This window comes from Equus quagga, chromosome 16 (assembly GCF_021613505.1).
Source record: "Equus quagga isolate Etosha38 chromosome 16, UCLA_HA_Equagga_1.0, whole genome shotgun sequence".
Taxonomy (NCBI): domain Eukaryota; kingdom Metazoa; phylum Chordata; class Mammalia; order Perissodactyla; family Equidae; genus Equus; species Equus quagga.
Genome location: NC_060282.1, coordinates 11,738,152 through 11,752,988, shown reverse-complemented (window position 1 = coordinate 11,752,988; position 14,837 = coordinate 11,738,152). Strand labels below are relative to the sequence as shown.

At 47.5% G+C, this 14,837-nt stretch overlaps 1 protein-coding gene across 1 annotated transcript in view; it reads right to left on the bottom strand.

Moving 5' to 3' along the window:
- Nucleotides 1-1,372: 1,372 nt before the first annotated feature.
- ADCY8 (adenylate cyclase 8) overlaps nt 1,373-14,837 on the bottom strand; it is a 215,681-nt gene continuing 202,216 nt past the window's right edge. The window contains exons 14-17 of the mRNA XM_046642315.1: nt 12,472-12,618; nt 6,254-6,346; nt 4,646-4,760; nt 1,373-1,860 (exon numbers count right to left, since the gene is read on the bottom strand). Of these exons, the coding sequence (XP_046498271.1) occupies nt 1,373-1,860; nt 4,646-4,760; nt 6,254-6,346; nt 12,472-12,618 (843 nt within the window). The remainder of the gene's footprint in view (nt 1,861-4,645; nt 4,761-6,253; nt 6,347-12,471; nt 12,619-14,837) is intronic.

The window sequence follows — 14,837 nt, the reverse complement described above, 5'->3', positions numbered from 1 at the left end:
AGTTCCTATTACATTTCTTTCCCTCTTAGTAGTGGACACAGGAAGAATCTATTCCCTAACTTCCCCTGCAGTGAGGTGGGGCCAGGGACTGAGTTCTGGCTGATGATGGAACAACAATGCATGTGACTTCCAGGCCTGGGGCCCAAGACCTCAGTGATCCTCCTTCCTGTCCCTCTCTTCTCTTCAGCTGGATGGATATGGAAGACCATGCAGAGGGCTCCAAGTCCTAAGTGGAAGGAGGCTAAGTCTCAAAATCATTGCCTGGAAGGCCCGCTGCCACACATCCAATACTACGTGAATGGGAGAGAAATCTCTTACTGTGTTTTAGCCACCAAGAGTGAGTTGTTTGTTATAGCAGTCAGCTTTTATTGACCAGTGCAGTTCTGATCCTAGTTCCACAACTAACTGTACGATCTTGGGAAAATCCTTTAATTTTCTGAACTTTCTCCTCTGCATGAAACTCCCCTGGTAGTCTTTTTGGTCATGAGAGAAGAGCCTAGAATGCAGTCTTCCCAGGACACCTTGTACCTGCCTATAACAGCTTACCCACCCAGTGACTTTCTAACTGTTCCTCCATCAGATCAAGTGGGCTTGATCCCCCTCCAGGGCTTTTGCACCTGCCGTTCCTTCTGGTTGAGCCACTTTTCTCCCAGGTCCTCTGGGTTGCCTCTTCCTCATCATTTAAGGCTAATCTTTGACACTATGTCCTCAAAGAAGCCTTCCCTGATGACTCCAGTTAGATCAGCATCCTTGACCTCCAATCCCTTATCACAAGTGTCCTACTTAATTTTCTTTAATGCATCTACCCCTGTCTGAAAGTAGATTGTTTATGTCTTGGTTTATAGGAATATTATCTATTATCCCCACCCTGAAGGTTAGCTCTGTGAGGGGAAGACTTTTGCCAGGATTACTCTGGAGCCTAGGAAAGCCCCGGCACATTGCAGGTGCTCCACACACACTGGTTGAATGAATGTACAAGGATTGTGAGTATTACATGAGGCCATTATGTAAAGAGTTTGATGTTGGGCCTGGCACATGGCAAGCGCTCAGTAAATGTCAGTTGTTATTGATTATTCCACTGTATTGAGTCTCTGTTTACGTGTCCCTCTTTCACACTCAGTTGTGAGCCTCTCAAGGGCAGGGACTAGGTCTTATTTATCTTTGCTTCCCAATGAACCTCGTACCTAAGAGATGATCAATAAATGTTTGTGACCGAAGAGAAACTCAAATCGTGTCTAAATCTCGTCTTCAATCTAGTGCATCCAAAGACCAATGAAACCAACCTTGTTCTAAAAAAAATTAAACCTTTTTATTAGTATATTTATTTTATATATAAAAGAAATACAAAAAAAGAAACACAAAGAAAATGCTTTTATGGCAAATCGGACTTGTCGGTGCCTTCGGCTTGGGTTCCAGGCTCTGGCCCACTGGGTGTCAACAAAGTCCGCCGGTTGTAATGGCCCTTGATGATGCCCGTGTTGTTGTTCTCGTTGAGTAGCTGCTTCTGCCTTTGCCTGTTGAGGGACTGGACGAGGCCCAGGACGACCGCGGCCAAGGAGTACTGCCCGGGCATTCTTCTCGGGGGCAAGATGAACGGGTTGGGCTGGACTCTTCCCAGGAGAAAGTACGTTTTGATCTTTCCCTCCTGTTCGCTGATACCTTTCACGTAGATCTCCCCTCGGTAGTCAAAGGCAAAGCCCTGGTCCTTCAGGATGAGATAGGTCTCCTCTGGGACTTGGATCCTGCCGCTGACCCCCGTGCTGTCCATTCGACTTGCCAGGTTCACGGTTTTGCCCCAAATGTCATACTGAGGTTTCTTAGCGCCAATTACACCAGCTACCACTGAGCCGTGGCTGATGCCTGTGAGTGAAACCAAAGGAGCAAGAGATGAGAGAAGAGGGACACACTGAGGCGGCTGCCCCCCTGCCTGGGATAGTGATCATGAAGGGGGTGATCTCTGTGGATAAGTTGCAGGGTCCAGATCCAGCTTCTGTCACTTATTAGATGTGTGACCTGGGTCAGTAACTTAACCTATGCGGACCTTACTTTTCCCATCTGTGAAGTGGAAATAATAAAAGAAGCATGAAATGAGAATGTAAGTAAAGCCTTTGGCATGGTACCTGTGAGTGCTTGAGAGAAAATTATTCTTCTTCTCACATGGATGCTGACTTAGCCCATGGGATGGACAGAGCAGTGGATCAGGAGTCAGGGCCCTGGGATCCTCTCCTGCCTCTGCTGTTATGGTGGTCTGTGAGCTTGGCAAGACTTTTTCCTTCTCTGTTTTAGTCCAGGTCCTGAGCATCATTCCCTCGGTCCGTGGTGGCTGCCTCCTAACGGGCCTCCCTGTCTCCCCGTTTCTCCTCTGCAGACCATCCTCCACGCTGCTGCTGGAGCAGGAGGGCCTTTCTGAAACGCACATCTGGTCAACCCACTTCAACACCTGCCACGGCTCCTTTTGCCTATGGGATACAGCCCATCCTGCCTGGAATCACCATCGAGGGCTCCTCCGATCGGGCTCTCGCCTAACTTGCCGGCCTCATTCATCACCACATTCTCCCTTACCTCTGTGCTGGGTCCATACTGACCTGCCAGAGTTCCCCTAACCTGTCAGTCATTTCCCACCTTTATGCCTTCCTCCCTGCCTTTCTCCCTGCTTGGTCTGTTATTTCCTCCCAATGCCACAGTTTATTTGGCAAATGCTTTTTAAGATAGTTTTAATGCCTCTTCCTTTAGGAAGCATAGACGTCTCTTCTAGGAATGACAGCATTTCACTAAACATGATAGTGGGCCTGGATGTCTCCTAATAGACTAAGAACTTCTCATTCATTCTACAAACATTGACTAAACACTGGCTGTGCAGCAGGCACTGTTCCAGGCAGTGGGGATACGATGGGAAAGGAAACAGACAGAGCTCCGGCCCTCATGGGGCTTACCTTCTACTGTGGAGAGACAGAAAATACTAGAAAATGCAATATAATATCAGTGAATAATAAAGGCTATAAAGGAAAATCAATCAGGTTAAAGGGAGAGAGAAATATGGGAGGGGAGCATTCTGGAGTAGGGCGGTGAGGAAGGGCCTTTCGGAGCAGAGATCTGAAAAAAGTGATGATACGAGCCACGCAGATACCTGGGTTAGATCATTCTAGGGAGAGAGCAGAGCAAGACACACACACACACACACACATATATATCCGAGATATAATTGACTGTGAAATTTGAGAAACGGACCTTGCAGAAAGCATGCAGTCACTTCAAGCTGCAGAACACGTTTATTGCCATTATGCCATTTGCGTCTCACGTTACTACAGTAAGGTGGGCAGGGAGGTACTGACAATGCCCGTTTACGCATAAGGAACGTGACATTCAGAGGCTTAAATGACAAAGGCATGGAGTGGTTACAGCAGACTCAAAACCCAAATGAGATGCCCAGTGCAGCTGGGAAAATAATTTTCTAACCTCTGAACTGTGCCAGCCATATAATATATCACACCAAGCATTGGTCCTGACCTCAGTGACGTTTCCTGAATTTACAGCAAATACCCCTTTGTTCAGGGTGAAGCTTCTCCCTTTTACTCCTGGTTCAGTCTGTGGTCAATGATTTCAGAAAGGCCATGTAGCGTCCACAAAGATGTGGGGACAAGCCCTGAGCATGCATCGCATCCATAGATCACAAACACAAAATATCACTTCTTTTATTCCAGTGAACAAAGGCTGCGGCACTCCTTAGATCTGACAAGTCAGAAATTGGTATTGCTTGACCCCTTTTTCTTGAAAGCTGCTAAGGGAGAACTAAATAAAGGAAAATGACATGCCCGCCAGAGGAGATCTAAAGTACAAGGACTGCAGCAGAAGTTGTCCTGTCCTGCCCTGGCGGCCGGAGGTCATTGGTCTTGGTCAGAAAAGCCTGGACCCGCTGCCAGCTAGTTACACCCTTCTCCGGGCCTGAGATTTCCCATCTATAAAATGGGAATGAGGGCTGGGCAGGGGCTTCAGCACTGTGCTTTAGGAGGCCCTCAAGGCTCAGCAGAGATGCTGAAGAAATGGGCAAGTTATGCAAATTGTAAAGGATTAGACCATTATTATTCACATTGCTGTGACTGCTGGTGTGTTGTTGCTCGCACAACGGTGTCTCTAAGCTCAAAGGAAGGGCGAGCGGTGTGGCCGAGTGAAGAGCCACTAGGCGCTCTGCCTGTCCCCGCTCAACACAGGATCTGACATCCTCAGGAGTCGAATCCTGCTTTTGCTTTAAGGCATTTTCCAGAAGAACCAGAGAGCAATACATGGAGGGCCAGCATGGGTGACACAGAAGTCAGAAAGAAGTTGATTAGCCGGCTACCTCTCTAAGCAGGGCCTTGCGTGGGCCCGATGCTGGAGAAGCAGGTTGGAAGAGAGGTAGCTATGTATTTGCTTTGTATTTTCATGCACAGGCCAGTATCCTTGCATTGCTTCCAGCCTCTTGAGTGAGAGGAAGCCAGAGAGGCCTGAGCTGACCCTGTCCCTGTCCTTGGCAAGGTCACACTAAGCCTGCTGCATTTTGCAGGAAAAAGCTTCCCTGGCTTGATGCCCTGGGCCTGGGAGGGCCTGACGGAGCAAGGCCAGCCAGCTCTGCGGGCCCCCACTTGCCACACTTCCAGCTACTACTCACCAATCCGGAGTTCAAAGTTGTTAAAGGAATGCTTGTTGATCTCCTGTATGCTTTCGGTCAGGGCGAGGGAGAAGTCAGCCAGAGCACACAGATGGCCCCACTTGTCTTCACAGCGCTGGAGTGAAGGTGAGAGCAGAATTGAGTCCACGTGGCCAACAGGAGCATTTCTGCAGCAGGAGTGGCTCTATGTCCTAACCCCGCCCACACGTCCCGCAGCCAGAAATAACCAGGTGTGTGAGCCCCTGCGCACTCAAGTCATGAGTGTCTCAGAAACAAGAGACAACAGGAGATTTGCTTAAATGAGTATAATATGTGTGGCTCATCCTCTTCGTTTCCCCAAACCTACACCTGTCTATTCAGGTTAATACATCACAAATTCTTGAGTGTGCTCACTGGTATGTGTGTGTGTTTGTGTGTGTGCTCCTATTCATATGTGCAGTGTTTCCAATCGAGGAACCATGTCTGCTTCCTTTGAAGTACCCTATTTATCTATTTAAGTATATATTTAAGGGATGTTTCACATAGACAGTTGCTCACAAAACTCCCGAGGGAAGTGCAGAGTAAGCCTCTGTTCCTCTCTGAACCGCAGTTTCCTCATCTATAAAATGGAAGTAAGCATACTTGCCCTGCCTACCTCACTGGGATTGAATAAGACTGTGCATGTGAAAGAACTCTGTGCCCCTAGAGAGCAGAAGTTTGCAAACAGTTTCAGTGAAAGGCCAGAGAGCAAATATTTTAGACTTTGTGGGCCATGTGACCTTGTCATGAGTACTCAACAGTGCCATTTTAGCTTGAAAGGAGCCACAGACAAAATATAAATGAATGAGTATGGCTGTGTACCAATAAAATTTTATTTAGAAAAACAGGTGGTGGGCCAGATTTGGCCTGCAGGTTGTCTTTGTGGGCCCCTGTTGTAGAGTCCCATGCACATGTAGCCAATTCCTAGTATGGGTTTCTTCCCAGGTAGTTACTCTTGGAATATTCTTGGCGTTTTAACTGGAAAGAAAGTGAAGGAAGGATGAGAAGAAGGATGAGGATTCCTTCTCTCCAGGAACTTAGACTCATCTCCATGTGGCATTAATTGAGGGCCTACTAAGTATAAGGCTTTGAGTGGGGAACATGACGTTATCTTAGGTAATTCATCCACTAACTCTGGAAGGTAGATGCTAGTGTTCCCACTTAACACTAGTGTCTGGCATAGAGTCAACATCCCAAAGAGCAGGAGCTGTTGCTACTATTACATACTACTTTTGGAGGAGAAAACAAAAGCAAGACTAAGAAAACAAGCGAGTATCAGGCGTTTAGCGACATCCGCAGCTAAATCATAATCAGAGTGTTTCTGGACCATGATTTTGTTCATCAAGTGAACAGGGAGCTTCAGAATGAAGCCTAGAGGTTTCCCAATCATAAGGAGGGATTGTTTCATCCAGTAGACTCTACTTACCTTGGGGGCAAATGTGCATCCCACAACTAGAATATCCTGTTCATCAGATTACCTCCCTCCTGGTCCCCAAGCCGCCTGGTGATGCTGGCCTCACCTTCTTCAGCGCCATGACAACAGTAAGGCCCCTGCCTTGGGTTGTGGCTGAGTCCAAAGAGTTCCTTTACCTGTTTTTCAGGTGACAGGCCTGACACAGCCATGTAGGTGCTGCCAATGGTCTTAATTTTTTCAATGTCTTGAAACCGGTCTTCGCCAAGCAGCTGAAACAGATCCAGGCAGTGGTGTTAGTCTTGGTGTTTATTCTTCCAGCAGGCTGGGGGGCCCCAAAACAGGCCCCTGGCTCACACTGAGGATCTCCCTCTGACTGGTTTAGCATTCTTGAGGTAGCTACTTTTCTTATCTCCCTTCCCTGTTTTATCTTCTCTCCTTAGCACTTACCCCAATTGTGCTTGTTTATTGTCATCTTTCCCATTGGAAGGTAAATTTCCTGTCGGCAGGCATTTTTGCCTGTTGTGTTTACTACTCAACACCTAGACAGAGCCTAGTACACAGTAGGGATGAATGAATGATTGAATGGAAGAATGGGTACCATCCTTGACATTTCCTTCAACCTTTCCTGTGGTTTGGATTTTAGTGCTAAGAAAGAGAAACCTTTGTCTAAACTGTGGGAAGCAGAACAGTGTTCTCCCCAGTCCTCCCCAAAAGATGCCCGTGTCCTAATCCCTGGGACCTGTGAATATGTCACCTTACATAGCAAAAAGGACTCTGCAGGTTAAGTTAATGATCTTGAAATGGGGATATCTCCTGGATTATCTGGGTGGGCTCAATGTAATCACAATGGTCCTTCTAAGTAAAAGAAGGAGGCAGGAGACAAAGAAGGAGATGTGGTGACAGAAGCAGAGGTCACAGTGATGCGATTGCTGACTTTAAAGGCAGAGGAAGGGGCCACAAGCCAAGGAATGCAGGTGGCTACTAGAAGCTGGAAAAGGCAAAGGAACGGATTCTCCCTAGACCCCTGCTGACACCTCGATTTAGCCTGGTGAGATCCATTTTGGACTTCTGACCTCCAAACTCTAAGATAATAAATTTCTGTTTATCAAGATATAAATATCTGTTTTCAAGCTACTAAATTTGTTATGGCAGCAGTAAGAGGCTAATACAGCAGTGACTCATGGAGCTTCTACAATGTCTGATGAACAAGCCACGTGAGTTCCCAGCATCCTGAAGCTAACAGCCCAGGTAGGGGGGTCAGATGTTAAATAAATAACCACAGAAAACACACTCTAGTTCAATTTCAGTAAAGTTTATGATGGAAACATACACGATGCGGGAATGAAGAGAATGAACCATTTTGATAAAATCTGGAGGATGTGGGAAATCTTCCCTGAGCCAGTGATTTCTAACTTCAGTTCTAGAGTGAGGAGAGGTTTTCTAGCAGTGGGTGTATGAGCTTTGTGTGTTGGGAAGCTGGCGGCATGGAAAGATTCGGAGGCGCATCCACATAGAGGGGACAGCAGGAATGAAGCCCCCAGGTTGGGGAGGATGTATGCCAGGTTCAAAGAATTAAGAAGAGGCCTGCTGTTATTTTTCCATCTTAACAAAGTCTTTGTAGACACCACTTTTCTTTCCACTTATCTCCTTCCTTTTGCTATAAAACTTCTCAAAGAGTTGTCTCTACTCACTGCCTCCGATTTCTTCTTCCCCATTCTTTTCTAAACCCACTGCAGACCAGTTTCCCCCCAGCCCCCTATGCCGTTGAGATCACTCTTGTCCAGAATGACCTCCCCATTCCTATTCACTGGCCAGTCCTCAGGCCTCACCTTGCTTGGCCCATTGGCAGCATTTGACGCAGTTGACTGCGCCCAGTTGATTGTGACATCTTTTCCCCACTTGTTTCTGCTTACTTATGGCTTTACCTCCACTTCACCGACAACTCTTCACCAGCCTCCTTTGCTAGTTTCTTCTTATCTTCCTTATCTCACAATGTAGGTGGCCCCAGGGCTCAGGATCCACCTAAACTCACTCTCTTACATCTCGTCATGGCTCATAGCTTTCAACGTAATCTCTTTGCTGAAGACTCTGCAATGTGTGTGTCCTCCCTTGACCTTCAGACTCGCTATACAATCGCTAAGCAACATCCCCATTACAGGTCTGATAGGCATCCGCAATCTGCCATTCCCAAAGCTACGTCCTTGGTCCTCTCTACCCACTGCTGGCTTGTTTAATGGTGTCTCCATCTTCCCAGTTGTTCTAGATAAAAACCTCATGACCCACATCTAATCTGTCAGAAGATGCTTAGTTCCACTTCAAAGGTATCCAGATTCTGACTCTGTCTCACTCCCCCCACTGCACAGGTCATACCTCCATGAAGCCAGCCCTGAGTGGAGGCACTAGGTTCCAAACTTAAACCTCTCTGGCTCCCCAGTCTAAATTTTAGACTTTTATTTGCCTATGTTGGCAGGTTTTGGGTGTAACTTCTGTTTCTCCAACTCTCTGCCTCCCTTTAAGATTGTACTCTCCTCGGGGGCTCATGCCATCCCGGCGCTGGGCAGACAGATGGGCCAGACCAAGAGGACGAGGTGGATTTTCTATACAACTTGCTACAGGCATCCTCTCAAAATTAATCAGGAGCTAACAGAACTTGGAAAATTCCAGCTGGAAAGAAACTCTTCTGGGAAACACAGGTAGGTGCGTTTGTGATTTGCTGTTTGTGTGTGTATGAGTGTGTGTTTAGACTGATTTGCGGCCGAGGTAGCCATTGTTCATTATTTTTGTGTCTTGAGCTGCCCTGGATGAGATTCCACAAGCTGCACCCAGTGCAGAAAGGGGCTGGAGCTGTCTGCACGTCCTCAGCCTGGGAGCGTGTCTGACATTTGCCCTCAGACACCAGTAAGCAGGTTTGGTCTCTTAGCAGCCCTTGGCTGTTAGTGTTTTAGCTCAGAGATCTTGGCATGCCTTCCGTTGCCTGCCTCCCTCCCTCTGCCTCCTTACGCTGCATTTTCCCAGCTTCTCGCAGGTTGGGAAGAACTCTTCCTTCCTCTCTCTTCCTTGGAACAATTTGGCCCAGGGCCGATTTCAGGCCCAGGCAGAGCTGCCTCTTCTTCAGAAGTCGATTTGGAGGCAGCAAGAGGCTTAGTTATTTCATTTAATATCCATGCAGCGAGTTTATCTACTACATAGCGAAAACCGTCTGAGGCATAACGTGCTTCCTAGTCAGCCCCCTTATTAACTCACTGGTCTGCATGGAGCACTGAGATGTGAGCTGACTCCTCAGCCTTCCCCTGGGCAGAGGCTGTGGGGCAAGGAGCTCCAGCATGGGGTTATTGCAAACCCCGTCTTGGAGCCTGTGCTCCGTGCAATGTTCAGCCTTCCTCTGAGCCAAGAATGAATTTCACGTGCTCTCAGGTTCCCATGGTAATTATTACCAGCAAAAAGAGCAGCATGGCTACTAACGTGAGCTCCAGAGCATCCGGCTGGAGCTTAGCCAAGGCAGAATCCAGAGGGTCTCTCTTGACCCAAAGAAAGAAGGCATGTCTGGGTGACCCATGGACCCGAGTGGGAAAGCTGACAGTGCTTGGGGTTGGCAAGCCAGGGAATGTTCTTTTCTCCCTGTTGACTACAGCCTCTTCCTCCTTCTTCCTGCTCTGCCCCTTCTCTTCTACTTCCTCTCTTTCCTTCCTCCTTCCCCTCTCTCTCATCTTTCACCTCCTCTCCATCTCCTCCTCCTCCTTCTGGTCTAAAATCCATCCTCTTGGACCAAATCTCTCCCACCTCTCTGACTTCCCTCTGTAAACACCCATCTACACCACTAGGGGTGCTGTCTGTTTTCAGAAGACGGGGGTGTCTACAATATGGGGCACTGAGATGCAAATTTAGTTCCGATTTATTTATTGCAATTAAAAAACATGTTAGTGCGCACTTCTGGGAGAAGGAATGCTCTAGAGTTTAAAATAAAGCAAAGCCTTGTATCTCAACCTTCAGGCAGATTATTTTTAATAGTTATTTTTATCTGAAACTACGTTTGGATTGCACTAAACCATCTTCACCTTACCATTTGTCAGCTTATTATTTGCCCCCAGCAATTAATTAATTAATTGATTATATAATTCCTTTAGTAAATACTTAGTAAGCATAGTGCTAGGCCCTGGGGATGTAACAGGATATGTAAGAGTATAACTTCTATCTTCATGAGCTTTTGGCCTAGCACAGAGAGCAGGAATGAAGGTACCATTACCACAGAATCACCCTCCACTCCCCACAGCACAAGGCCCTCTGTACGAGGCCACTTACCACCGACTCTGTGTGTAGAAGTGACTCATAGTCACCCTGTCTCTCCCTGGACTGTGAAGCCATGGCAGGCAGCAAGTGATTGTCTTATTGATCTTGACCTTCACCCCCATCCCTAGGACAACTGAAACGGCCATCACTGAGTCTACGACCTCAAAACCAGCACCATGAAATGCCAGCTAAGTGACAAACAGGGCAACACCATGATTAAAAACCAAACAGTATGGCGGACCTGGGTTCAAATCTTGGCGGTGCCACTTAGTGGTGGCAAAGCCTGGGCACTCTTGGTGTCTCTGAGCCTCAGATTTGCTTATTTATAAAATGAAGGCTAATAATTCCTATCTTGTGGGTTTGGTGTGAGGGATAAATAGCAACTAAATGTTATGTATTGAAAATGCTTTACATTTGTCGCAACTGTGCTAAACACTTCTATTAATAAGATGGGTCTCTGGCCCTGAACCGAGTGCCAGTAGGGGAGGCAGATCTGCGCACTGAAGAGCTTCACGCTCTGTGGTCGAAGGTTTTTTTGGAATATGAGTTATTCATCAAAAAAGGACAACATTTACCTGGGTAGAGGGGGATTAGAAGAGGCTTCACAAGTAGAGATGATGTTTGAACTGACTGTTAAATAAGTATTAGGTTTTCCGCTGGCTGTGGAGTCAAGGGAGAGAGGATGAGGTATGGTGAGGATGGCATAATTTCTGGGCAGAAGGAGCAGCATGTGAAATAGCCAGGTAGGCATGATGGCTTGTAAGTAGCTGGATGGTGCTGGACAGCGGGTCAGGTGGCATGCAGTGGGAGGGAAGCCTGCAGAGGGTACAGGGACAGTAAGTGCAAAGCCTCTGGTGACCTTATGAGGAGTTGGCAAAAGGGAGCCACCGCTGGGTTTTAGGTTTCAAAAGGATGTGACCAACTATTCCTGCTTTTGGTGGCTGCTGAGGGTGAGATGCAGGAAGGAGAGCAGCTGGGAGATGACTGCAGTCTTCCAGGTGAGACATAATACAGCCTAAAGCAAGACAATGGCAGAGTGGATGGGGACAAAGGGGCAGATCGGAGAGCCATTAAGAAGGAATCCACAGGACCCAGTAGCCAGATGGAATGTGGGGATTGAGGGAGAGGACGTTGTTCAGCGCGATGTAGTAAATGCTATTGGTGTCCCACCTAGCTCTCCTTTATGGGGCCGTCCTCAGGGATGCCATGAGGGCCAGCTGCTGACGATGCATTGCTGTACCCTTTTTGGAGAACTGCCCTGGGCCAACTGGAGCCCCCCCGCCTTGCTGGAAATGCCTGGGAGGTCATGCACCTCCAGCGGGGAAGCCCACAGCCAAAGGCTGACTAATACAGGTGTGCAGAAGCCTGGCCCCCTTGCCTCAATGTGAGACCACTCCATGGGATCAATCTCCTGAGCTCCCCAGGGGGAAACAGGCTGAGGCTAGACTTCAGCTGAACCCACATCTTGGTTTGGCTTCTTCCCTAGCATTTCCTTAATTAATCACTTACTTCTCAGCTCAGGCTTAGGCAAGTGATGGACACTGGTGTCCTACTTCAAGGTGGGCAATGAGGAAGAGAAGGCCCACTCCTGCCAAGTCTATTCATGTAAGTGAAGTCCAGCATGAGTATTTTTTCTCCCACATTATGTGTTCTTTAGACTCATGGAGCCTGGAAGAAGAAAGTACTATCTGGAGTATGTTTATGCTCGTGTTTAGGTAGCTGACCATATGCTAATTGATGGCTTTATCTTTGGCACTTTGCGCAGATGGAGAAATGTCCCCATCAGTGGCCAGTCTCTGTGATGCCAGTGCCTGAGGAGCAGCGGCCTCTGGTCAAGTCCTGCTTTTGCCGTTTGTTAGTTGTGTGACATTGGGTTAAATTACCTAGCCTCTCTGAGGCTGATGTTCTTGATCCCCTAAATGGAGAAACAAAAGCATTTATTTCATGGGATAATTGTGGTAATTAAATTAGAGAATACATGTTTGTATTTATAATGCAGTCTCAAATTCTGTAAGGGCAAAAAATGGTCATTGCTATAATAACAACATAATGCTGTGACAACAATGATGCCCATTTATGATCACAAATTTCTAAGGCTTCGATTTACCTCATCAAAGTCAGCAATGATCTCATTCAGGAGGCGCAGGCATTCCACTCCTTGGTTATTCATTTCAGTCTGAGAGTAAAAGTCCGCAAACCCTGGGATGGAGGCGAACATCACCCCAACGGCATCATAGGATTGAGAATACAGCTCCTGGGTGGAAAGTCACGGAGAGACAGCCAGAAACAGTTATCAGAGGTGAGGTCCTGCAGTGATGCTACCTGTGTGTATGTGCATCTGCAGACAATGCCCAGATGCCCACAGAGGACAGAGAATGGGGACTCAGACACCATCATGTCAACACTGTAACCACAGCACCATCACCGTGTGGACTGGGACCATTGAAAATTCATGGCGTCCAGCCTCAGCTGGGCCCAGAGTTCTGACTGTTCGCCTTTTTGTCCTTGGTCAGCTTCCTATTCTGTTCTCCTGAGTGGCTAGTCCAAACCCTCACCACTCTCCTTAACTTCACCCTTCACTCGATTCCTCACAGTAGATGATCTTGTCTCCTACCTCCTTGAGAAGACTGGGGCTCCTGGCAGTGACCCGCCTCTGTTCCAATACTCATACGCTTATCTGCGTTTTTATTTATTTTTATCTCTTTTGCTTCAACTCCAGATGATTCATTTTTCCTTCTGCTGAAGGTCAACACTTCTACCTCATCTCTTGACCTCCTTTGAACTTTTCCAGCAATTTCTTCCCATTGTGCTCCTTTTCTTGGTTGCTTTCTCCTCTCCTCCCCCTCCTCCACCCCCACCCCCTTCCCTAAGAGTCTCCTATGAGAAAAAGTACAACATGTCCTGGATCCTGAAGATGCTTGTGACTTACCAACCAGTCTCTCTTGATCTTCCTCCAAACTTCTTAAACTAGCTTTCTCCACTGCCTGTTCCCACTCTTTCAACGTTCATTCATACCTCAGGCTGAGATGAAGCGGCTCGGGAACAGGTCAGACTGCCAGCTAAAGTGGAAAAATCCCTACTCAAGCATCAGTTCGTATCTTCCTGGACACCTCTGCAGATGGAGGTAGTCAGCACTCCCGAGACCATGAGTCTCCTGACCTTCTATGCTTCACCACATTTGTCTTCCCTGTGCCTGGTCTCTTCAAGGATCCCTTTTTTGGCTTATCTTTCACCTTAAATGTTGGCGATTGCCAAGGTTCTGTCCTTGACCCACCGCATCGTTCAAAATTCATATACTTACCTGGGTCATTTCTTTTGCTGTCAGCCTTTCACCAACACTCGTATGTGACAGTCTCTAAATTCCTGTCTCCACATCAGTTCTCCTTGGCCTTCATGCTTCTGTGTCTCAAGCTGGGTTGCCCTCACACTCCTCAAATTATAAATGCTGCACCTCAGTGCATCTTCTCTGCATCTAAGCCTGTTCCTACTCCTTCACTGTCTGACTCAGTTGGTGGCACCAGTGTTGCCAGGTCATCAAAGTTAGAGACCCTGAGAGTCATCCTTGACTCTTTCTTCCCCATCAAGTCCAGATTCAATAAGCTTCCAGGTCCTGCTGGGTTTCCTTTTGTCTCCAACCCTCCTGCCATTGTGACTTATCAGGCCTTTCTCATTTTCCTGCTTGGCCACTAATGAGGGCCTCCTCCTGGTTCCCTGACTCCAGTCTTGTTCCATCCAAAGGCACATTCCACATGGCAGCCACAGCAAAAATTCTTTTTAAGGTTCCTTATCAATTCAGTTCATTTTTTTTTCTCTCCAAAGCCCAAGTGCATGGGTGTATATCCTAGTTGTAAGTCCTTCTAGTTCTTCTATGTGAGCCACTGCCACAGCATGGCAACTGACAGACGGGTATTGTGGTTCCATGACTGGGAAATGAACCCTGGGCTGCCAAAGTAGTGAAAGCACCAAACTTTAACCACTAGGCCATCAGGACTGGCTCCAGAGTGAACTTTTAAAGACACAATATGACCATGCCTCTCTCATTCTTAAAACCCTCCAGTGGCCCCCCATTGCCTTCAGAGTAAAGGTCAAACATAGGAGCAAGACATACATTCCTCTATTTATGCCCTTGTCTCCACCTATCTCTTCAGCCTCATTGCCTGCAATTCCCTGTGTTGGACCTTGTGTTCCAGAAACACCGAAGCATTCATACTTCTCTGTACACATTGTAGTGGATGCTGTCTGTAGGTGTCCTGCCAGCGTGCATTCTCTCACCCAAGATCCAGCTGCATGGAGTTTTCCTCTGGCCACTAGAGCGCACTCTGCCCATGTGAGCAGCAGGCTGAAAGCTCTGGGAAATTAATGCCCCCTTGAGGGCTGCTCTTAACCAATGACTGGTGGGAATTGGTGTATAATCCCCAGCTCCTTCATCTCTTGGGCCAGATAACTTTGAAGTAAGCTTTCTACACCATTACC